The sequence below is a fragment of the Polypterus senegalus genome, chromosome 17, assembly GCF_016835505.1.
Source record: "Polypterus senegalus isolate Bchr_013 chromosome 17, ASM1683550v1, whole genome shotgun sequence".
Classification (NCBI taxonomy): domain Eukaryota; kingdom Metazoa; phylum Chordata; class Cladistia; order Polypteriformes; family Polypteridae; genus Polypterus; species Polypterus senegalus.
In genome coordinates this window covers 75218490-75243518 of record NC_053170.1, presented here as the reverse complement: position 1 = coordinate 75243518, position 25029 = coordinate 75218490, and the positions used below count along the sequence as shown (strand labels likewise).

Here is a 25029-nt window from a genome sequence, read left to right as displayed (position 1 = left end):
TTGAGTGTTCCTGCCAGTCCCGCATGTTGCTGTATGCTGGATATTTTCACATGTATTGTCTCTTTCTTTCAGGTGTGTAATAGAAACCACAGCATAGAGAGAAGTGTGTACATTGCTTCTTACAGGAAAAGGCGATGGAAAAAGTGAACTTGAATAAAAGTGCACTTTTGTTATACTTTTACACCAATATATGTTCCTGGGTTGAGGGTGTTTGGCGTTAGTATGCATCGTGGTACACTGCAGAGCTATAGCGCGTCTTTAGTGAAAACAGCTGTGTCAGATGGGGTTGTATGGATTGATTCTGAACGCGACTGAGAGAATGAAAAGTGAATTAAAAAAAAGCTAGCCTTTACAAGGATCATAAATTGCACCGGCTGTTACATACTGAAATCAAATGTATGCTTTTATTTTAAAACAGTAAGACTAAGAGCAGTTTACTTCTCAAAACGGAGGAGCACAGGATCGAACTCGTGACCTTTTGATTCATAGCGGGGGTGAGTCTATTGAGCCACGGAGGCAGTTACAATAAAGTGGTGTCAATGTCACATGTTTAGGCGGCTCTTTGTTTCTGCAGTTATATTTTTGAATAAAAGCGCAATTGTGTTATTCTTGTGAAAATGTTTCTTTGCTATTTGGACTTCAGGCTTCATACATTATACAGTTTATGCCTACATTTTGTCATCTACTACTAGAATATAAAAAAACGTTTCTGTTTTAACAATGTGTTGACACAGATTACTGTAGAAACGGAACAGACATGAAATGCGTGTGTTCCAAACAACGATCTATTATTTCCACTCTAAAACTCCACTTCACTCCCAGATACTCAATCAAGGCCTGAGCTGAGAGAAGTTCGTGCGCGTTCTAAATTGGTGGGGGATGGAATAGCGGCTGCTCGAGCTTCTCTTTATCAGCACATTTAGAAGACAAAGGGCGCTGGCGGAGAGGTGTGAAGGGATTTAAGAAGCAGTTTAAGGTGGGACGGAATTACGAGTTTTTTCGTAGGCTCTGGTAATTCTAGTGTTAAATGTCGTGCCCGTAATAAGAAATGGGGAAGGGTGTTGCAGGGAGACAGCAACCCCCTGGACACGTCAGGACTGGGATTTTAACAGTTACATCCGGCTCATCAATACAGTAATCCCTCCTCAATCACGGGGGTTGCGTTCCAGACGCCCCCGCGATAGGTGAAAATCCGCGAAGTAGAAATCATATGTTTGTATGGTTATTTATATATATTTTAAGCCCTTATAAACTCTCCCACACTGTTAACATTATTAGAGCCCTCTAGACATGAAATAACACCCTATAGTCAACAAGTTTAAACTGTGCTCCATGACAAGACAGAGATGACAGTTATTTCTCACAATTAAAAGAATGCAAACATATCTTCTCTTCAAAGGAGCGCCGTCAGGAGCAGAAAATGTCAGAGAGAGAGCGAGATAAGAAAAGCAAGCAATCAAAAAATCAATACGTGCTTTTAAGTATGCAGAAGCACCGCGATAAAGCGGCATTTTGTAGAGGAGCGTCCGTATCTTCTAGGCAAACAGCCTCTCTGCTCACACCCCCTCCGTCAGGCAGAGAGAGTGAGAGAGACATAGAAAAGCAAACAATCGAGCACCGCGCGGGAAGCACATTGTATATCATTAGAGGAGTTTTAGTTAATATATAATACATGCTCTGATTGGGTAGCTTCTAAGCCATCCGCCAATAGCGTCCCTTGTATGAAATCAACTGGGCAAACAAACTGAGGAAGCATGTAACATAAATTAAAAGACCCATTGTCCACAGAAAGCCGCGAACCAGAGAAAAATCCGTGATATATATTTAGATATGCTTACATTTAAAATCCGCGATAGAGTGAAGCCGCAAAAGTCGAAGCGCGATATAAAGTGGGATCACTGTATTTAAACCAGTAGGAGGGAAAGAAGAAGAAAGAGGGAGAGAGGTGGAGATTCCAAGTACCGACAATCGATCGAACATCATTCTGCTAGTTAACTATTTTTACGGCGGAAGTGCCGGCTGTCCTCCTGGCAGCTCTCCGGGTGCCGTCCTAAATCATCCCCCCAGCACTTCCTGGTGTGGCGGAAGTGCTGGGGTAACAGGTCCCCAAGGCATTGGGGCCTCCTGGTGGTGACCACGGGCCCCTACAGGGTGGAGCTTCCATGCCCTGTACCCGTGGCCCCCAGAGCAACCAGGAAGGCGGACCCCACGTGATCCAGGGTGGGCTCTGACCCTCTTCCGGTCCCTCATGGCGTCCCGGCCGGGTCGCTGCCCCTGGCATCCCTGACAATATATATATATATGTATATATATGACAGCAACACTCATAACAGTGACAAAACAATTACATTGATTACATTGACAATCATGTTACATTATTTTCAAAATGTTTCCTTTTCTTTTACATTATTTCTTTAACACACTACTTCTACGCTGCAAAGCGCGGGTATTTTGCTATATATGTATATGTGTATATAAATGCATATATATGTATCTATACTAATAAAAGGCAAAGCCCTCACTCACTCACTCACTCACTCACTGACTCATCACTAATTCTCCAACTTCCCGTGTGGGTGGAAGGCTGAAATTTGGCAGGTTCATTCCTTACAGCTTCCTTACAAAAGTTGGGCAGGTTTTATATCGAAATTCTACGCGTAATGGTCATAACTGGAAGCAGTTTTCTCCATTTACTGTAATGGAGATGAGCTTCAATGCCGTGGGGGCGGAGTTTCGTGTGACATCATCACGCCTCCCACGTAATCACGCAGTACATAGAAAACCAGGAAGACCTCAAAAAGCGCTGAAGAAAACATGCATTATATAATTGAGAAGGCAGCGAAACAATAAGAAGCGAGCGAGTGACATATACAACCATATTCATGAGTTCTGCTACTTCGGAAACAAAGCACGATGTAAACCTACACTTTAAATTAAGTTCATAGACAGGCTGCCGCTGGCGTTTGTAATTTAGTGCCTGCCCATATAAGGCCGTCCGTCAGCGGCAATCCAATAGCAAACTGCCACGGGTAAATATTCACGGGTGAAGGACTGTGCTTATGGAGAGGAAGATGAGATGGTCAGGGTGGTGTTTGACACAAACTCAGCGAAACTGCGAGAGAAAGTTTTAAGTGCCAGGACTAAGGTAACATTAAATACAGCCATGGACATAGCACGAGATGGCACCAGCACAGCTGGGAACCTTCGATGCATGTACACCGAGTGGCTCACGTGAACTGACGCAGTGCACAGATAAAAGGCAACAGTTCCAAAGAGCTGAACAAAACCGAATTACACAATTGAAAAGGCAGCAAAAATATGAAGCGTCTCATACATACAAGCATATTCATAAATCCAACTACTGCGGAAACAAAGCACACGTTGGAAAAAGTCAATGTCCCGCTAAAGGAAGACAGTGTAAATAAAACCCGTGCATGCAGTGTGTCAGGTCTCAGATAAAGAAGAAGACGAGCTGTTTATTGATGCAGTAAGAAACGAATCGATGAATGAAACCTGTCATCTTTACAGCGATTGACAAACACGGAATGTAACTTGAACACAACACATCCTACAAATACGAACCTGATTGAAAGAAATAATGATAATCAAATCCTTGATGACAGCAACACTCAGTAACACTCACAAAACAAATACTGTATATTGACAGTCATGTTACGTTATTTTTAAAATGTTCCCTTTTCTTTTCTAGCTTTTTAACACACTACTTCTCCGCTGCGATACGCGGGTATATATATATGTATATATATATAACCCGATCTACATACTCGAATAATGGATACTTTATTAGCCATCAATGATTGTTTTGGTAAAGCCATACTCAGTGTATTCATTAGATGAGCGGTAAAAAGTAAGGCGAGGGAGGATGACTTATTGAGGCATGCAGGCTGTAGTCTTGCGTCAACTCTATCTGAATTGCGATCACATTTGAAAAAATATATCTTTTCAAGTTCTATTTAGTCCATATGTGTCAAACTCAAGGGCGGGCCACATCCGCCCGGCGTAATTATATCCGCCCGAGATCATTTTATATACTGTATTATTGTTATTAAAGCCGGGTATATGAAGCGCTGGTAACACAATAAACTACAGATCCCATAATGCAGCGCTTCAGCTGCCTTGCCGAACACTTACCGCGTTAATCAAGTCTACCTTATGATGCTGCAAGTTATTGCGAAGCTAGCTCACACGATGCTGAAGAGAAAAGTTGATTCTGAAAATAGAGCCTTTAAAAACCGATGGGAGGCTGAGTATATGTTTACTGAACCCGTGTGTCTCATTTGTGGAGCTAATGTGGCTGTAATTACAGAATTTAATCTAAGACGGCACTATAAAACAAAACATCAGGGTAACCTGAAAGACCTGAATGCAATGCAGAAGATACAGAAAGCAGAAGAATTAAATAAGAATCTGACACTTCAGCGGACGTTTTACCCGTGCACAATCACAAAGTGATTTCAATTGAGCTGCTTTTATGGGAGACACAACCACTTGCCCCACTTTCCCTGTTGCCAAGTAATGTTAAACCAAGTCGTCACTACGGTGTTCCCAAATCGCACTTTGCTGATAAACTGAGCGCACTGAGTTTGCACGGCGCTTTGGTGACTTTGAAGAACAAAAAGTCCGTCTACATGCGGCTCGAACCTTGTGCATGTTTGGTAGCACATATCTGTGTGAGAAGCTCTTCTCAGTGATAAAGACTAACAAAACAGCACACAGGAGTCGCCTCACTGATGAGCACCTGCAATCCATCCTGAGAATCTCCACAACACAGAACCTCACACCAAACAGAAACGAACCTGTTGCCAAAAAAAGATGCCAGGCGTCCAGCTCTAAAATGACATATGAGCAAAGACAACTGAATGATTTGATTTGTTATTGCTGAAAGGAACACATTTTATTTATATTTCCAGGTTTTGTTATGCAGCATGTTCATATTTGAATTTGTATAATTTTGACAGGATATATTTTTATGGAGAGCAAAATCTTTTGGGATATTTAAAATCTAAGTTTATTTTTATATAAAATTACATAAGAGTAAAGAAATTTGAATGTTTGTTCTTTTAACGTTTACTTTATTTCTAACTTGTATAATTTAGACGGGATATATTTTTATGGAGAGCAAAATATTATAAGTTCTTTAAGGTTTGAGTTGATTTATTCAGGAATAATATTCCTGTCTGTTTTTACCATTCCTACCAAAGATATTTCTGTCGACTAAATAAAAATTCCTTCTATTTAAAATTTAAATAGAACTTGAACAAATACGATAGTTCATAATATCCACGCAGACTTGCACGTAAGAGCGGTGTCATCCGTTTTAACAAACAGCGTATTGCACTGATCTGAAATAGCTGTGTGTGTATATATGTAGATATGTATGTATATGTATATATATGTTTATATATGTGTGTGTGTATGTATATATATATATATGTATTTGTGTGTATATACACTGTGTGCACAATTATTAGGCAAGTGAGTATTTTGACCATATCATCATTTGTAATGCGTATATTCCAACTCCAAGCTGTATTAACTTGAATGCTTATTGGATTTAAGCACGTCAGGTGATGTGTATTTGTGTAATGAGGGAGGGTGTGGCCTAAGGAGATCAACACCCTATATCAAGGTGTGCAGAATTATTAGGCAGCTAGTTTTCCTCAGGCAAAATGGGCCAAAAAGAGATTTAACTGACTCTGAAAAGTCAAAATTGTAAAAGTCTTTCAGAGGGATGCAGCACTTTTGGAATTGCTAAGATATTGGTGTGTGATCACAGAACCATCAAACATTTTGTTGCAAATAGTCAACAGGGTCGTAAGAAACGTGTTGAGAACAAAAGACGCAAATTAGCTGCCAAAGATTTGAGAAGAATCAAACGTGAAGCTATCAGGAACGCATTATCCTCCAGTACTTTCATATTCCAGAGCTGCAACCTACCTGGAGTGCCCAGAAGTACAAGGTGTTCAGTGCTCAAAGACATGGCCAAGGTAAGGAGGGCTGAAACCCAACCACCACTGAACAAGAAACATAAGTTGAAACGTCAAAACTGGGCCAAGAAATATCTGAAGACAGATTTTTTTCAAAGGTTTTATGGACCGATGAGATGAGAGTGACTCTTGATGGACCAGATGGATGGACCTGTGGATCAGTAATGGGCACAGAGCTCCACTCCAACGTGGAGGTGGGGTACTAGTATGAGCTGGTATTTTTAAAGATGAGCTAGTTGGACCTTTTTGCATTGAAGATGAACTCAAAATCAACTCCCAAACCTACTGCCAGTTTTTCGAAGACACTTTCTTCAAACAGTGATACACGAAGAAGACCATGATTTTTATGCAGGCCAATGCTCCATCACTTGCATCGAAGTTCTCCACTGCGTGGCCAGCCAGTAAAGGCCTTAAAGATGAAGGAATAATGACATGGCCCCTTCCTCATCTGACCTAAACCCTATCGAGAACTTGTGGGCACTTCTTAAACGCTAGATTTACGGGGGAGAAAAACAATACACCTCTCTGAAGAGTGTCTGGGAGGCTGTAGTCACTGCTCCACAAAAGCTGATCGTCAACAGATCAAGAAACTGACAGACTCCATGAATGGAAAGGCTTATGACTGTTATTGGAAAGAAGGGTGGCTATATTGGTCATTGATTGATTGATTTTTTTTTTTTGAAAAGTCAGAGATGTTTATTTGTAAATTTTGAGGTGTTTGTTTATTATTCTCGCTATAACAGATGAAAATAAACAAGTGAGATGGGAAAATTTTCATTTTTCCTTTAGTTGCATAATAAATCTGCACACTAATAGTTGCCTAATAATTGTGCACATATGTATTCCCTGATGATGTTCACACTCAAATTTCCGTTGTGAAACATTCAGGTTTCAGGTTTATTAACATTTTGGATTGACTGATAGCACTGTGTTTGTTCCATATTAAAATTAATCCGCAAAAATACAACTTGCCTAATAATTGTGCACACAGTGTATGTGTGTGTATGTATGTATGTGTGTATGTATATATATATATATGTATTTGTGTGTATATATGTGTGTGTATGTATGTGTGTATGTATATGTATGTGTATATGTATAGATATGTATATACTGTATATATGTTTGTGTGTGTGTGTAAATATATATATATATATATATGACAGCAACACTCATCACTCACAACAGTGAAAAAACAATAACATTGACAATCATGTTACGTTATTTTCAAAATGTTTCCTTTTCTTTTTCATTGCTTCTTTAACACACTACTTCTCCGCTGCGAAGCGTGGGTATTTTGCTAGTATATATATATATGTGTGTGTGTATATGTATATATATGTTTATATGCGTGTGCCAGGTGGCGCCCCAATGCCTGCATATCCCTGGAGCCCAGCACTTCCGCCACACCAGGAAGTGCTGGGGGGAAGACGACAGGGAACACCCAGATGGCTTCTGGGTGCGTAGCCGGCACTTCCGCCACACTGGGGTGTGGCCATGACTGATTGCCGGGAAGCAGCTGGAGCCCATCCGGGTTCTCATATAAGCGGCCGTCTCCCTCCAGTCAGCAGTGGATGTCGGGTGGAAGAGGACAGAGCTGGAGAGAGAGATATATATATATATACTGTATATACACACACACACACACACACATACATATACACACACATACTGTATATACCCTTTAGGGTGCGAGCAGCTGTGGCCATAAGTTTGTCAGTGCCTGTCGCGGCGGAAATCCCCAAACCCGTTGGTGGACACTGGTGGTGAGGGATGCCGTCAAGCTGAAGAAGGAGTCCTATAGGACCTTTTTGTCCTGTGGGTCTCTGGAGGCAGCTGATAGGTACCGGCAGGCCAGTTTGGCTTCAGTTGTTGCTGAGGCAAAAACTCGGGCATGGGAGGAGTTTGGAAAGGCCATGGAAAACGACTTTCGGATGGCTTCGAGGAGATTCTGGTCCACCGTCCGGCGTCTCAGGAAGGGGAAGCAGTGCAGTGTCAACACCGTATATGGTGGGAATGGTGCGCTGCTGACCTCGACTTCGGGACGTTGTGGGTCGGTGGGGAGTACTTCGAAGACCTCCTCAATCCCACTAACATGCCTTCCAATGAGGAAGCAGAGCCTGGGGACTCTAAGGTGGGCTCTCCCATCTGTGGGACTGAAGTCACCGAGGTGGTCAAAAAACTCCTTGGTGGCCGGGCCCCGGGGGCGGATGAGATACGCCCGGAGTTCCTTAAGACTGGATGTTGTAGGACTGTCTTGGTTGACACGTCTCTGCAACATCACATGGACATCGGGGACAGTGCCTCTGGATTGGCAGACTGGGGTGGTGATCCCCCTCTTTAAAAAGGGGGACCGGATGGTGTGTTCCAGCTATAGAGGGATCACACTCCTCAGCCTCCCTGGAAAAGTCTATTCGGGGGTTCTGGAGAGGAGGGTCCGTCGGATAGTCGAACCTCGGATTCAAGAGGAACAGTGTGGTTTTCGTCCTGGTTGCGGAACAGTGGACCAGCTCTACACCTTTAGCAGAATCCTGGAGGGTGCATGAGAGTTTGCCCAACCAGTCTACATGTGCTTTGTGGACTTGGAAAAGGCGTTCAACCGTGTCCCTCGGGGAATCCTGTGGGGGATGCTCCAGGAGTATGGGGTACCGGACCCCCTGATAAGGGATGTTCGGTCCCTGTACAACCGATGTCAGAGCTTGGTCCGCATTGCCGGCAGTAAGTCGAGCCCGTTTCCAGTGAGAGTTGGACTCCGCCAGGGCTGCCCTTTGTCACAGATTCTGTTCATAACTTTTATGGACAGAATTTCTAGGCGCAGCCAGGGTGTTAAAGGTCCGGTTTGGTGGTTTAGTGATGAGTGAGTGAGTGAGTGAGTGAGTGAGTGAGTGAGTTAGTCAGTGAGGGCTTTGCCTTTTATTAGTATATATATATATATTTGTTAAGGGAAGAGCCTCTTCCTCCCAACCTTCTTTTAAAATGTATAATATGTCCCGGGGTTATTGTCCATATAATAATTCAAATGGTGAGAACCATGTAGAGGCCTGTGGGACTTCCCAGTATAAAAAGGATGAGTGGGAGGAGCTTATAACAGTTCCTTCTGTCCTCACTGACCAACTTGCGAAGCATCTGTCTGAAGGTTTGATTAAACTGCTCCACTAAACCATTAGTTTGAGGATGATATACTGAGGTTTTTAAATATTTTATCTTCAGTAACCACCTTTTCCCTAAACATCTCTTATGTAAAGGGCATCCCTTGATCCATTTAGGATTTCCTTTAGGGATTCCGCTTCACGAGAAGACCCCTACCAATTCCCATGTGATAACTTTGGTTGTCGCTGAGCACAATTGAACAGCTGTAGGGTGTCGTGTAGCATAATATAGCAGGACCATTATATACTTATTTGCCCTGGCCAAGGGCTCTAAGGGATCCACCAGGTTGACCCCAATACAATCGAATGGGATATCAGTCAAAGGTAGGGGAATAAGAGGAGCATAGTCCCGCCTAGGAATCTGCCGTAGTTGCCATTCCAGAACAGATATACAAAAGCTGCAGATCTCCTCATTGATTCCTGGCTAAAAAATTCAGAGCTTGATACACTCAAGAGTCTTTTTGGGGTGCAGATGGGCTCCCAGGAGGTGGGTATGTGCCAGTTCACAGACTTGTCACCAGTAAGTCCATGGGACTAACAGCAGGGACCATACCTCCCCCTTTTGTTTAGCTGCCCAATAGAGAAGCTCATTATTTAACACAAGTGAGGACCTTGTGGCATAAATTTCACAAATTTAAGGGAATCATCATTCCATTACTCCCTTTTAAAAGAAGCCAGAGTCTGCCTAAATTGAAAGCGCAGTTGTGTGAAAAGATTGGAGGCGACCTCAAGGAGTGCGGTTTCCTCTAGGGCTGCTGTGGCATCAGGAGATGACGTATCAGTGCACGATGTCCCGGGGTTTTCCATGTCACTGTTAGAAGCCGAACTCCATCTCTTCTTCGGCTGTAAACACGGCACAGAGGCAGCTGAGGACACACTCTCAGTGTCCATTACTAGGCCCAGTGTTTGTTTAGGGGTGGTAAGTGTTAAACCACTTTTACTGTTTGACCAGTCTTGGCCAAGTATCACCGGGAACAGAGAGTTTTTCATAACCGCTACTGAGAGTCATTTTACTCCCCCCAGCTGACATAGCAGGAGGCGGACTTATACTGGAGGACATCCCTGTGTACACAGGTTAGAATAGTCTAAAGTTTAAGTAATTGTCGTGGTAACAGTAAGTGACGAGCAAAAACTGAAATCGAATAAAACTGGCACTTTAAATCAGTTCAATATTACCACTCTTGTATGGAAAAGGCCACAGGATTAGCAACAGCGCACTACCCCCTCCTCTCTTTCTCCCCACAAATCCCTTTGTCATCGCAGAGAGACTGCCGCTATGTATCAGAAGTGCCCGGTGTTTTCTCTGCAGTGTGGCGATGGGGCTCAGATTTAGAGACACAGGTACATTGAGGTTCACACAGGTCCCATTCTGGTTCTCCTGAGTAGGTCTCTGCTCTTATATTTTCTACAATCTCTATTAAAGGTTATAACAATATTGTACTGTAGAGAACTAAGAAAATGGTTATGCTATATGGTGTGACAAACCATTAGGGGATCTGCCTGCCACCCAACCCGACACAGACAGACACAGGTGGCACACTTATAAAAACATGAGTGCTTTTATTTTTCTTCACTCATGGAGAATGTCTTTTCCGATCCCATGAGCCCACAACACAGTCCTAATGCACAAGCACAATATTCCTCTTTTCCTTCTCTTTCTCTCTTTTCTTCTCCACTCCTCCTCGGCAAACTTCACCCACCTTCCACCCAACTCTGGTTCACCAAATACTGTCCGCTGGCCACTTATATAAGGCACCCGGAAGTGCTTCAGGGTGCTCCACTTCCGGCAGCACTTCTGGGTTTGGCAGAAGAACCACCCACACGGGCTCAGGAACAGCTGAAGTTCCCCTGGCAGCACCTCTGGATCCCAACGGCTATAGACAACTACATCTCCCATGAAGCCCTGTGGGAATCTGAGGCACTGCTGCAACCTGTGGGCACTGCCATCTATCATCCTGGGGAAGGTAATGCTCTGACCAGGCTTGCTCCCCCAATTCTTCCAGCGAAGAGGTGTCCCAGCCGGGTAAGAATCCCGGCCATCTGTGACAATGGTTATAATAAGAAAAAGGTTATACTTAAACTAATTTATAAAAAAAGATAGAAGATCTACATAGTGTGCTAAAAATTATGATAATAAAAGGTTATAAAACAAACAATATGACTTAGGGAACTTTTTATACAGTACTATACATATGGTAATTTCTGAATACATATACTGGTCCATGTTACGTTCAGATTGCCTTATAATTGGTTGGTTGGAACAGAACATGGTTGTAAATCGATGACTGTCTGTATTTTTTTTTACATTTAAATGACTTATTCTCGGTGTTTTATAATAACATATTTTGAAATGTATTTACAATACTACAAGAAAATATTTTTGAACACCTGAGTTCAGAAACCATTATGTCACAGAGGTGGCATGTTAGCATAACATATAGTGATGTTATCTTGCATCTCCAGGGTTTGGCTTTATTTCGTGGCTGGGTCACTATTTGTTTAAAGTTTAATCTTTCTATGTAATTTTGTATTTTTTATCAATAGTACAATTGTATTCCACATAACTAAATAAAGCAAAATACAAAAGAGGAATCCCAAGTCCTGGTTAGAAAGTCAGGAACCAGGAAGTCAACACAGAAAAATAACTTTTCCAAATGAGGTGGAAGGCCACTTTCTTTTACGCTGATGAATATACCTCAGAATGGTCATGACTAGGTTTTGCACAAATATAGGAAAGTTTTTCTTAACATACAGTAGAAAATCTCACAAGAATGGAATGTTACAAAGTAGTGTGGTAGAAAGTAGGCCGTTTTTTTGTTCTTTATTTCACATTATATAATTTCTTGTATTAGGAATTTGTTAGTTTTCGCATACCCCTTGGGGTCAGAGAACAGGGTCAGCCATTGTACAGCACCCCTGGAGCAATAGCAGGTTAAGGGACTTGCTCAAGGACCCAGCAGAGTAAGATCTCTTTTTTCCTTAACAGGAATTTGAACTGGCAACCTTCCAGATACCAGTGCAGATACTTAGCCTCAGAGCTACCATTCTTTTAGGGTCCTTCAAAACTCAGTTTAATGTAATTTAGCAAAAATTAGGTGAATAGGACTGATGAGCTTTTCATAGTGAATGGGCAGTTCTCATCAGAATTATTCCAGTGCCCAGGCACATGGAGGTTACCACAGGACATTCACAGTGATGGGGGAATATGTCTGAATACTACGGCATAAATGAGTAATCATTAAGTTGAGTTTGGATAGGCCTTATCTTGTAATTGTGGTGCTGTATTGTTTCTCAATATTATTTATAAAGCAGCAGAAAATGGTACCATCCTGTTACTCTTATCCTTTTACTCCATAATGTCAGATGCCTTCAGTTATTTAGGTAATAAGAAAAAAGTAAAAATAACAGTAATTATATTACCATTAAAATATTTATTTTAACTGCATGAGTTTTTTACACAAATACTTACTCCAACGTGTATGAGATTTATTCCAGGTACTCTGGTTTTCCTTTCATATCACTAAAAAGGCAAGTAGTTCAGATGAACTGGTGAATATAAATCCACTGTAAGAGATTCCCGGCGTGTTTATTTGTGAACGCCCTGCAATGGACAGGCACCCTTCTAAAAAGGATGAGTGCTTTCAACATTACCAAGAAAATGCACTGCATCAAAGCTGGGAACAAGCACTTGGGCTAGTAGTCTTTTTTCATTTGCACTCTAGGAACATTTGTCCATTTCTGTAGAAAGTTTATCTCATAATATTACTTCTCTTCACTATTCAGTAATCCTTCGTATTTGCTCTTTGCACCACTGTTTGATGCAAAGCTTGTGCACTGCTTGTGGTCTGCTGGAGCCAATCCCAGCCAGCACAGGGCGCAAGGCAGGAACAAATCCCGGGCAGGGCGCCAGCCCACCACAACTGTAACAACAGTCCTTATGAAATACTCACACCCAAGTGACTAACATTTTGAATCCATTTCTGTCGAGTTTCTTCCTATTTACCTTTCACAATTTAAACTACATTCTCAGATATTATAATCCAGATGTCAGAATTCTAACCACAGTTGCTCTTGCTGATGATATCATCCCTTTAGAGCTCCACGCCTATATCACTTTAAACAATATCTCTCGGGAAACAGTAACAAGCTGGGCTTTGTTAATGAAGAGCAAAACTTGTCCCAACAATCACTTCTTTTCTTTAGTATAGTGTTTAAACCTTTTTGATTAGTAAAATAAAATTGCAACAAGCTTAGTTTATTAAATATTAGAAGTTATCCTTTGATTAGGATCACTTTTGAGATGGAAACTACTTGACAAAGTGGCACTTTAGGTCTACGGGTTAAAAAGAATTCACATTTTTCAAAACACTTTTTCTTGCTCACATAAGAAAACATTGTGAAATGGCTAATAAGAATAGCTTTCTAAAATATGTTATTAACAACAATAGCGATGTCTTGTAGTTTTAAAATCAATTTAATCTTATCTCAATAAAAAATTATATCCATTTCCATCAAAAATATAATAATTTCTGTGTGTTTGTGTGCAAACTTTTGACTCATATGGTATATTCAATGTTTCTTTTTATTTGATTCTGGAAACATGTTTAATTAAGTAAGAAGAACCCATTCATTTTCCAACCTGCTTATTCCAAGCATTGGCTTGTGTATATGACTACAGAACAGTCTAGGATGCAGCAACACACAATTATGCAAGCATGAACATTAGCATGCGAATTTTCTGCAGCTAAACACAGCCTCATGACTCATCCTTTTCTGTCCTAACACCACAGATAAAGGCGTGACTGTGTTTAAGATTTCCTTCAAAGATTGCCAAAACTTTGCTTGATGCAAGGAAGCCAAAGCTGTTAATTTTGGAACAAAAAAAAAACTGCAAATGTTAAAATCAGATACTATCACATTTTGATGAACTGTAGATTTTCATACAGAGGCAAAATGTGACTTCCTTCAGAGAACAAATATCTGATGTACCAGGCAAATTCAGGTTCAAGTTCAAAATGTTATCATATGTACAGAGTACAATGAAATTCTTACATGCATGTCTGAACAGTATACAACAAGTCATGAGTCTCTGGTGCCATTATCAGCAAGTATTACTAGTCGAACATGGCCCTCACCTTGAAATCTCCAGATTCTTCCTGTCCTAAATGGCCCTTTACAAAGTGAACTGACAGGCAAAAAAAAAAAATGTTCATTTGGAAAAAAGTCAATATATAGCTGAACTTCATAAACATGTTTTTCTATGATATGTCAGTAAGTGAGGTTTGTGAGGGACTGTTTAGAGGATCTTAGAAAAACGTGGCTTGGATTTCAAAATGCTACTATCTCTTTAAAATTGAACAAATCTAACCTTTCTTTTTTCAGAAATAGGTAGAAAATCTTACAGTTTAATATATTTCCATACTAGGCTTTAAACTGAGTACCATTTGTAATTGTCTAGCTTGAAGCCTTGTTTGATCTCTCACCTAATGACTTACACTCAATAGGGGGCTTTATACAAATCGGTAAGTGGGTGGTAGTCTTTCAGTCTTCATTCAGCTTTGTGGTTTTTCATGATGTGGCTTCAAATTGTTTGTGTGCATCTCTGCTTTCATCTGGAGAGGTAATGGAGAGGTAACTTATGTCATCTCACACACTAGGTTTGTCAATGTAATACGAATATAACAGAGGCACTACTAATGCTCATGAAGAGTCATTGAAATATTACATTTGCTAAAGAAAGGCATAAACTGTGTAAATATTAAATGTTTTCATAAACAGTTAAAAAAGTGGTTAATTTTTCACTATTTATTGTTAGTTTTGGAGCAACAGAGAAATCCCCATATTTTACTGCCGACAATTATAAGCATCATTCCTAATGTGTTAGTCTAAAAATAATACACATTAAAATTATACAATATATTACAAATCAGAACATAGAGAACTTTACACAAATGTGGATTCAGTGTCTTTCTCCTTTAAACATGTATATTCTTGTTAATATGTATTATAGAATGCAACGCTAGTAGCCATTTTCTTGACATCCTCATTTTCTAACTGCAATAAGACATTATGGTTGAGCAGTCAAAGGCATTAAGCAGAATGAACTGACATTAATCAATGTAAATTAATGAGAGGAGAAATAAAAGAGCAACAAATGGAGTGCAGTGAAGTACAGACCCATCAGATTGCTTTGCTACTTAAGCTTCAGAGCAGGGAAATAAAGTGAGAGGGAGGGAGGGAGTGAGCGAGCGAGAGAGAGAGAGAGAGAGTGAGTGAGAGAGTCTGTTACTGGCACACGCCCACCATTCATAGGCTGGCCATAACAGAGCAGGTACAGTATCTTTGAACACATGCAGCAATGTAGCAGCCATATGGGTCTGTTAACTTCTAAGACTCGGGGATTTGGAGCAGGAGCTCGATATGGGGAATGCGCACCACAAGAAGGCACCACGAAATGGGAAACCCAAGTCCTTCTGGCATTTTGGACGTGCAGAGAAAGTTAAAGCAGGTAGTGTGCTTCCTTTCTACAGTTGTCTAGCATTGCATGTACTGTTTATTTATTGCAGAGGCTGTGGAAATGTGAAAGCTCTGGAAGTGCTCACAGGAGTGATGCTTATGTGGGCTCAAGGTTTACAGAGCAACTTATTAAATAGAACTCTGTTATTTGTTATCACACTATTCAAATAAGTAATGTGGGCACGGCTAATGAACTGTGTCTTATAACCAGAGGTCGGGTGCTAAAAGAAAGAATGGCATAATGTTAGTGTGCCTCATCTCTGGATATTGATTACTGTGCCTAATCTGCTGATGGTTTGTGAGGCTCCTTAGGGAGCAGCAAGGTGAACTTGAGATAAGGACGTGGTGTATTTGTGAGGAGGTCTGTATCCAGTAAAGCTGTTCAGGCTTTTTCCTTTTCTTTTTTAAACATTGACTAAAGCAGTCAGACAGGTTTCCCTAGGTACTGTGTTTGTTAGGGAATGCCTGCTTTAGCATTCTGCCTTAAGCTTTGTGTACTCGCTGAAACTTGTTTTCTCTTTATCACTGTCTGAGGGAAAATTCTGGCTTCAAAATCTTATTTTTATTGCTTTCATATAAACCAGACGCTAGCCCATCTGCAACTACTTTGATTTGATAATCTCGCATGTTTATATTTGTAGGAATGTAAAGAAAACAACTCCACAAAAATGCTGCATATGTGGACAATGCAAAGAAAAAGAGAAAGGAAGCCCACAGAGTGGATATACACATGCAGCATTCTTGAGCTCTCTTTGTAATTTTAATACAGTTGTTTCGAACAGAATTTATCTCTTGACAGCTAGATGTACACACTCCATCAGAATATTATCATACTTTATAACTGTTTAGCCAACCCAGTAATTGCAGCTTTGAGGTTCAAATATAAAGTATGTTGACCACAAAATACACATCCATGTTGAAGGTTGATGTGTGTTGAAAATAGAAAGCACATTTAGCCACTAGCACTTTTGGCAATAAGACTCTGTTACAACATTTGAACCCCTGTTCTGTCAGTTCTAGGCAAATATAGTTAATGACTATAAGAATAGCCTCTGGAAACCCTACTATCAGAGCATAAGGAGACATCTACTGCTGCCATTTGTCATTCTGAGAGGCAATTGCTTCTAGTTTCTGAATGAATGAGTAAACTAGCATTCAGTGATCATCAGCAAAACGAGTTGTAACAATTCCTCCTTCATACAGTAGGTACCAAGTCATGTCACTCATCCAATTTGTGTGCTTAAAACAACGCAAATCCTTCATGTTTCTTGCTTCCTCGTTAGTGGATGTTTTGCAGAGGCAGATTTTAATTCTTTAAACGCTTCATAACAGTTTCATCACTACTTGTTAATGCCAATTTATAGATATCTTTGGGGATTTTGTTAAATGTGGTGGTGTCAAATTGGGTAACATCTTTCTGCACCATTTTCAAAATAAGATGATGCTTTGTTTCCATGTTATGTCATGTTTCACAGGAGAAGCGTTACTAAGGATTCTATGGGTAAACCTTTCAGGGAATGGGATGTTAGAGTCACACTTACTACAACATACAGTACAGAAAGTCTGCTTTCATTAGATAAAAAATGGAATTTTACAGAACCTCAAAGGACATGTAACTATTCAATGCAGCAGAAGATGAAAAGATAAAGGAAACAGTGATTGTTGCCCTTTTGCAGTTCTTAGATTTCTGTCTGACTTCTGGCTCAGGATGCTTCCTCACAGTTCTAGAGAACTAGTATCAATTCCTTGTGGAATTCCTTGTTCTTTCCCTCTGTGAATATAGGAGTTTTCTCTGGCTATTGTGTTTTTTTCCCCACCTGCAAGACGTGTTAATTGGTAACATATTATTATTTCTGTGTGTGGCTGTATCCTGGATAAACTATTACCTGTTTTACTGTGGGTTCCTTTTGATGTGCCTGAAGCTGGCATGTTAGGCTCTAGCATCCCATGTAAGTGGAATACAGGGAACAAATTCAGAAAATAAATGATTAATTGAACATTCTCAAATGAGTGCTTTTGCTGATGGTGGCTTACTTGGCAATCATGCTTCTTTCTTTCCTCTAGGGATTAATCTGCGCTTAGTTCAGAAGAAACACAAGTCTTTTCCAACATCATGTCTGGAGCTATTTTGTGACTACAGTCGTAACCTTGTTCTTTTGTTTAAATGATATAATTATGATCCCGTTAACAGGAAGCAATACTGATAATTACCGAGTGGTTAAATGGGTTTTCTTCCAAGCACTGAGTCCCTTTTTTGTAAACATAGATATAATTTTATTTTATAGAAGCAGTTTGTTCAAAGGCCATTTCAAAGTCCTAATGTATTTTAGCAGCACTCAAAGAAGGCTAATCATTTTACAACTTTTTGTGACAGCAGATGACTGAAAATAAGGAGAAAAGTGAGTTAATATAAAACCTAAAACCAACACCATCCACACATATACTTTAACACTCCTGGTATATTCAGCATTACACTACAGGGAGATGCTAATATTCTTCATTTACTATGAGATTCATTGCAAGGACAGCAAGGAAAACATGATTAATGTAGTAGAGAACACTAAGACTACAAAAATAGGAAACACTTAAGGGGGTTGTACATTCTACAGCTTTTAGTCAGAGGAGATGCTAAACTTAATGACTGTGGCTGCTGGATCGTGTCAACTTAAGGATGTAAATTATATGACCAGAAACTGCAACAGATGACCTCTTATACAACTTCAAGCTGGTCTTTCAGCACAGTTTTGAGTTTCCAAAGTTTTCTGAGCTTGCCCCATTCTGACAGGCAATTATATGCTGCCTGGCATTCTATGTATGGTGAGTTAACTGCAGCCTTCAGATAGGTTAGCCACTCTTTGTTTGTGAAACATAAACTTTCCGTCTTTCCTTGCAGATGAATTGCCGTTACATTGTACTTCTGGCTATCTCTCAGAGACACAAGGGCCCACCCATATGACTTAAGACAATATAAAATCTGTTCAATTATTTTAGGAAAAGTTGTAGACTGTCTTGACTGAGTTTCTGGGATATCATACTATACAACTGACAGTCACATGAACACAATGCAACTGCCCCAGATTCAATAACTTTATATAATTAAAGGCTACAACTGAAACTCACTGGAAAAGTCATGAAATGTGACAGCGGCTTTAGTAGATGTGGATTACAATTATTACCACAATTACTAAAAAGCAATATGAATAACTCTACTAGCAACTTTACCAGAAGTATGCTATGTTATATAACCCTTTTGTGTCTCTCACTAGGTCTTAATATCCTGTCTGAAGTTTTTCATTGGTAGAGCTTTCACTCTGCACAATAGTTTTAAACACTCCCTTCTCCCCTCCCATGCCCTTTTCTGCTACACACTCTCTTTTCCACCTTTGCTTCAATCTTTGATCAGCTCTTCTTCAAATGACGTAAGGGGTTTCAAACATCATCAAGATATTACTTCTAGAACTTCTGGGAACAAGCTCTGGGGTCATGTATGGCTTGTGGTGCTACCAGGACTATCCTTCTAGAACCCACCAAGTACCTTGCCTATCTGTTTCTGCCTTCCTTTTAAATGGCCAGGCAGCTCCTGAATTACCTGGACATTATGATATGCTGCTGGGAACCATGTATAAAATAGTGGATATCTTTGCTGCCATCTACTGTTATGGACAAACCTTTAATTCTTGCAACCCTTAAGATTACAAATTGACCTATAAGCATTAATGGGCCTCTCAATTAAATGACGTTGTGACCAGGGTTCGGTCCTACCTTAGTTCCAGTGCTTTCAGACCAGGACTGTGATCCTTAGATGAATTAAATGATTTTGAGAATGTTATTTTCTGCCATTACTGTAAAATTAGTCTCCAGCTGAAAGATTCTGCTTCTTTTTCTAATTATTATTTATCCATTAAATTGTAAAAAAAGTGTGATAACAGTGTACTGTAAGGGGTATGAGCATGAGTCGACTATGAAGGAGTGAAATCGTGATTTTATGTTTATATTGAAAACCTTTTAAAATCTGCATTAAACATAACTGGAAGCCAACGTAAACATCTAACAACTTAACTTATACAGTTAGATTTCTTACTGTGGTGAATATAGATTTTGAGTACTTAAATTCCAGTTCATTTTGTTGTTAGATTTTTTTTTAATTGTTTATATCTTATTATTCTGATGGTGATATCGCAGCAGCACCATTTTAGATTGTTTTATATACCGTGACAATGACTAATGCTAGAGTGCTTAGAATGTGATATAATGTTGGTCTGGTTAGTGATGTTTTCTCACCACTGTTATAAAAGATGGGGGTCCACGGTACTCTGAATTCACATTTTCATATATGTGTACTACAAAATGCATATTACTATTTCAATTAGACTTAGTAAAAGGCAAATACACTTGTAAGCTTTCGTAAGTAAACTGAGCAAGTGCAAGGGTGCAGCATAAGAAACTAATAAAAAAGTGGATGTAATAACATTTATCAGAAGACTGGAATCAAGGTTAGTGGAGCAGCTGCTCGCAACACACCATGAAGACTCAATATTTGCAATAGATTGCAAAACCAGAAATTCAAAATTAAAGTCATAGTCAAAAATACAAAGCAGAGATTCCTAACACTAGGATGTTCAGGAAAACACCTTTTGGATTCCACTATAATAAGAGAGAGGTGAAGCAAGGAAACCAATCCAAAGCTTGGACTCCATCTAAAATCATGTTAACATAATGAGAACATAAACAACCTTGTTCTGCCAAAAGATGGAAAAGTGTCAGAATGAAAGGGTGGAGAATGACAGTTCAGGAGATTAAACATAAGTAATTAACATGCCAAGTCAAAATCAAAAAACTAGACAACCAGAACGGGAACCAGTTTGAGTCAGTAACACAACTGCTAGCTCGTTTACTAGGAAACCTATCCTGTACTTTCCACAAAAATTCCAGAGTGGATCCCCAATATTAGACAATGAGTCAATTGTGGCACTACCTTATATATGGTCATGTGATGATTATATTTAAATTTCAAAAGGCTAAAACAAAACTACAATAGGAAAACAAAGATTCAGAGAAATTCTATGCAGTTCAAAATCACAGAAAAAATATGTGAAAACGTGAAAAGAAAATTGTAAAATTCAACAAAAATGTATAGAACTTCAGAATCATAACAAGAACTAGCATTAAATCATGTGCCTAACAATAGGCAATGTGCCATCAACAGTATGGCTGTAACCATAAAAATACAATAACAAAGTAGCACCACAATGATGTTATTGTTACAACAAGTAACACATCGTTACATCTCTTGGTGATTTCCCCTTTCACTTTCCTTCTGGGTACTTTCCCTTAACTATGTTTAATATTCTTGCTGTAATATTTTAAATTATGTATAGAATATTAATCAAATCATTTGAACTGCCAGGCAAAAAAGCACTGCTGTAGTCAACTCTCCTTGAATGAACTACCTTTTCTTTACCATAGTCAGGTTGCTACATTACTTAGATGGAAAGTAGTGATTATAGAAATATTGTAAATCATTAGAATAAGTTAGGTTTTCAGTGGCACCAGTAATCAGGTGTGTTATAATTTTTCCAAACATTTCTGCAATTTTGCAGCTCCATCAGTTCCCAGTCTTTATGTTGAATTATTGCTGACTGAAACATTGCTGTAATGGTGTCAAAGTCACTGATTGGTTCAGTTCTATGCGTTGTTTTCAACACTATTTTATACAAGTGTTAATTAACATTTATGAAAAATGTAGTATGAAATTTGGTGAACAGAGGACAGAGGACAAAGACTTGCTGGAAGTGTTTAATGTAACTATAAAATGATGGTCAATAATGAAGAGATGTGCAAAAAAAATAAAAAGCTGGTGTGAAGTGATTTACTCATGATCACAGTGTCAGTAGCAGGATTTGAACCCACAATCTCATTGTTTGAGGTCCAAAGCCTTAACCACTACATCACTCTGTGCAACTGTAACTTATTTTTAAAGTAATCAATTCACAGGTAATACTTTCTTTAAAGCTTTGCTTTGGTTTTGGATTTTTTTAGATTATTTAAATTTGTATTCATCTGAAGTGATGTCACCACAGCACCATCTTAGATTGTTTAAGCGTTGCCACATAAAACACTAAAAATACTTGGAACCAAGCTTTAGTCTCTTGTGGTTTCTGGTGTTAGTAGAAAGGTGACTTGAGTGTCTAAGATCACATCTAAATTGTATATAAACATTTAACCACTTCTACTTAAGGTATGTCCTTGTTTTCTTGTTAATTTCTTGTTATGTCTACCCAGTCTGCTTTATTATTTTTTGTTTTAAAGTTAAGGACAAAGAATTTTAATTTGTCTATAGTTAACATCATTAAAATGTTATATTAAATTATTTACTGTAAAGCTGGTATAGTTTCACTTATTGATGCTTTTCTGTATTTGCAATCTTTCTTAATTTTTTATAGTTAAAATAGACTGAATAAGGAAGGAATAGGTCTGCAAGATGTGGAGCAGAGACTGGCTCAAGTCATAAGACTGGAAGAGAAATTAACATGTCTAGATAATTGTGAGCAGAGACAGTTATTTTAGAATTCTTTTTTTACATTGAAAGAAGAACTGTGTTGGAATAGGTGAAAATCTGGTGAAAGAAGTTGTAAAAACTAAATATTGACAGTTAAAAGACAGCAACCAAAATCAATCGTGATAAGTGAAATTAAGTGAAATAGATGGGCAGGATTTAAATGAAGATAATAATTGAATGGCATTAAAGAGCTGAACAAGTTTATGTCCTGAATGTATCTTTGGGCAGGACATTAATAGTAATAAATATCAGCTAAACTTACAACTCTTTGAAGCTGGAAGAAAAATCACATGTCATAGCTTCAGAAGTTTTCTTGAATGAAGCTTCTTTGTCTTTGATTTAGCTTAAAAATTCATATTTAATTTGTTCAGTACTTGCCTTATCAGAAAGATTCCAAATTAAGCTGACTTTTTTTTTTAGCAGTCTTGGTCTTAAGTTTACAACTTTACACTTTTAAAGCTTACACCCTTTATATACTGTAGTTCATTTAACAGGCTAATTTGTTAACTCTGAATTTATGATAAATTAATACAAACTTATGCACAACAGCTGTCTATTTTTGTTCCCCTAGAGCTTCTTTTACTTACGGCTCTTAGCTGCATAATCTTTTACCCAAGAGGGTGTCCACAGTCACATTTGCAATTTTACTGACCTTTCAGATTATTAAACAGCTGGCAGGTGATACTTGAGTTCCTTTCTGCTGAAAATCGGTAAGACAGTAATTTGGATAAAAGCAGGATTTTGGAAGGAAAAATCTGCATAAATCATCTAACTTCATATTTCTTTGATTATTTACATTCAACTGGATTTGGAAGTATGCACAATTTTTATTATTCTCTGCATCCTGTTATTCTGAAGATACACTTACATTCTGAGCCATGGCTTGCACACTATAGACAGAAACCAATGTCTGTATAAAAAATTACAGTACCCTTCAGAAACATGTGCTCACAAAATTGGCTAGGCCATAGAAATTCAAGCTACAGTTTGCTTGTAAACTCTATATAAACCTCATCACAGCTTTCATTTAATAGTGAGCAGGCACAGTATTATTAATATATTAGTAATTTTAATTGTTGCTCTTCAACCTTTAAATGTTAACTCCAGCAATGACTTTCGGTGTCTCTTCTTTATACTTACCCATTATCTGGAATTATTTGAAGTCATTAGAAAGCACTTAAAGGCATAACACTGAATATTCTAATTTTATTTGTCATTTTAGTCCACTGACATTATATTCTAATATGTTTGCACATTAACTACTTCCATTTAAATGTTTCTCAACCACAGCCATGATATAAATTTTTGGAGGAAATTCATTTGGTTTATTGGTAACCATAATGTAACAACATAGGCTCAGAAGAGTGTTGCAGAAATCTGAATTGCGGTTTCTGTGTTCTCTGTGTCTATTGGGGTTTTTCTCTCCTACTGTGGTTACCCTTTCATTCCAGGACTGCATTCCTTGCAATGAACTGGCACTCAATAAAGAGCTGACTCCTTCCAGGAGAGGATCTTGTATCAACATCTAATATAAACTGGATACCCAGAACCATAAACTGGGTTAAGTGTGCTAATAAATGGAGAGATCATTTTACATATACTGTAGGTAAAATTATATATACTGCTGGGCCTATAAAAGATGTTTTACCTCTGTAAATACAAAAGAAAACTTTTTTTTAACAATATATAAAAAAGATTTTCTCTATTAAGCTCCAACCTTAGGTCTTCACATACACTTATTTGCACTAATGTAAGGCTACAACTTATCCAACTGATACGTCTTAGAGAAGTGAGACAGAATATGACTTTAGATGAGATAAAGCAATGAGCAGACTGTTACATGTTAATTTAAAATCAACAAAATGTAGATTGAAAAATATGGTATCTGACTGCTTCAGTTTCTTAAAGGTACAATTTGAACTGTGAACACAGAAACCTGGAGTGGAAGGATTGCCACATGAAATGGGTGCAGTAACAACCAACTTGCCTGGAAAAAAATAATTGAGAGCCGACAACATTCCTCTTTATTTTATTTTTTGATTTATTTTCTGTATGTGACCATAGCAGTTGCTGTGATCTTAAAATATCCCCTGGGTCAAATAATTCACATTAAGTATAGTATTGCTTAACTTCAGAGAAGAAATTGTTGTGCATACAGTTCACCATTGTGTGACGCAAATGCCAATATTCCACAGACGACTTTACTTGGGTGTCATCTCTCTCATGCAGTGCAGGAGAAGACTAATGTAAAAAGTATGACTTTTTTTCAATATTTTTATTTATTGATTTTAATTTGAAGCAAATAACATTCCATACAATCAAGTCAAGCTTAACAAACCAAAATTCTACCCCGACCCAAGTAAAAATTATGCTTTAAATAAATCAATTAGTCTGAGATGAAGGATTCTTGAATGCAGGCCATCTAACTGGAACAACTGATTTTTTTGATTTATAAGCTTTTTCTTTCTATAATAAGATAAACATTTTCCAATGGTTATTCACCTTAAGCTGAACAAAAGGATCTCACAATAACATTTTTATCAAGGTATTTCAATTTTCAATAGGTACGTTATTCTTGTAGGGCAATGAGAATTCTTTATAATGTAGTTAACCTTAAAAAAGTGCTAAAAATGTGTGATTCAAGTGTGCAGAACTGAGATATTTTTGTTTCAAACAGTTTCCTAGTGAGATGTAGGTTGAGCGATTTCTCTTATAACAGTCTACTCAAGAATTTCCACTGGCAGTAGACATTTTTTTTCTTTACCAGACACATAAAAGGTGTTTACATAATTTTAAA

The 25029-nt window shown here is 38.7% G+C and overlaps 1 protein-coding gene across 3 annotated transcripts in view; it reads left to right on the top strand.

Annotated features, from left to right (window-relative positions):
- Positions 1–25029, top strand: part of kiaa1522 (KIAA1522 ortholog) — a 148937-nt gene that overhangs the window by 39607 nt on the left and 84301 nt on the right. Inside the window, exon 1 of one of the 3 annotated variants that reach the window (XM_039739526.1) lies at positions 15472–15665. The exons of the other annotated variants lie outside the window; for them this stretch is intronic. Within the exon in view, the coding sequence (XP_039595460.1) occupies positions 15578–15665 (88 nt within the window). The 5' untranslated portion in view covers positions 15472–15577. Of the gene's footprint in view, positions 1–15471; positions 15666–25029 lie in introns of those variants that run through there. 3 annotated transcript variants of the gene reach the window in all.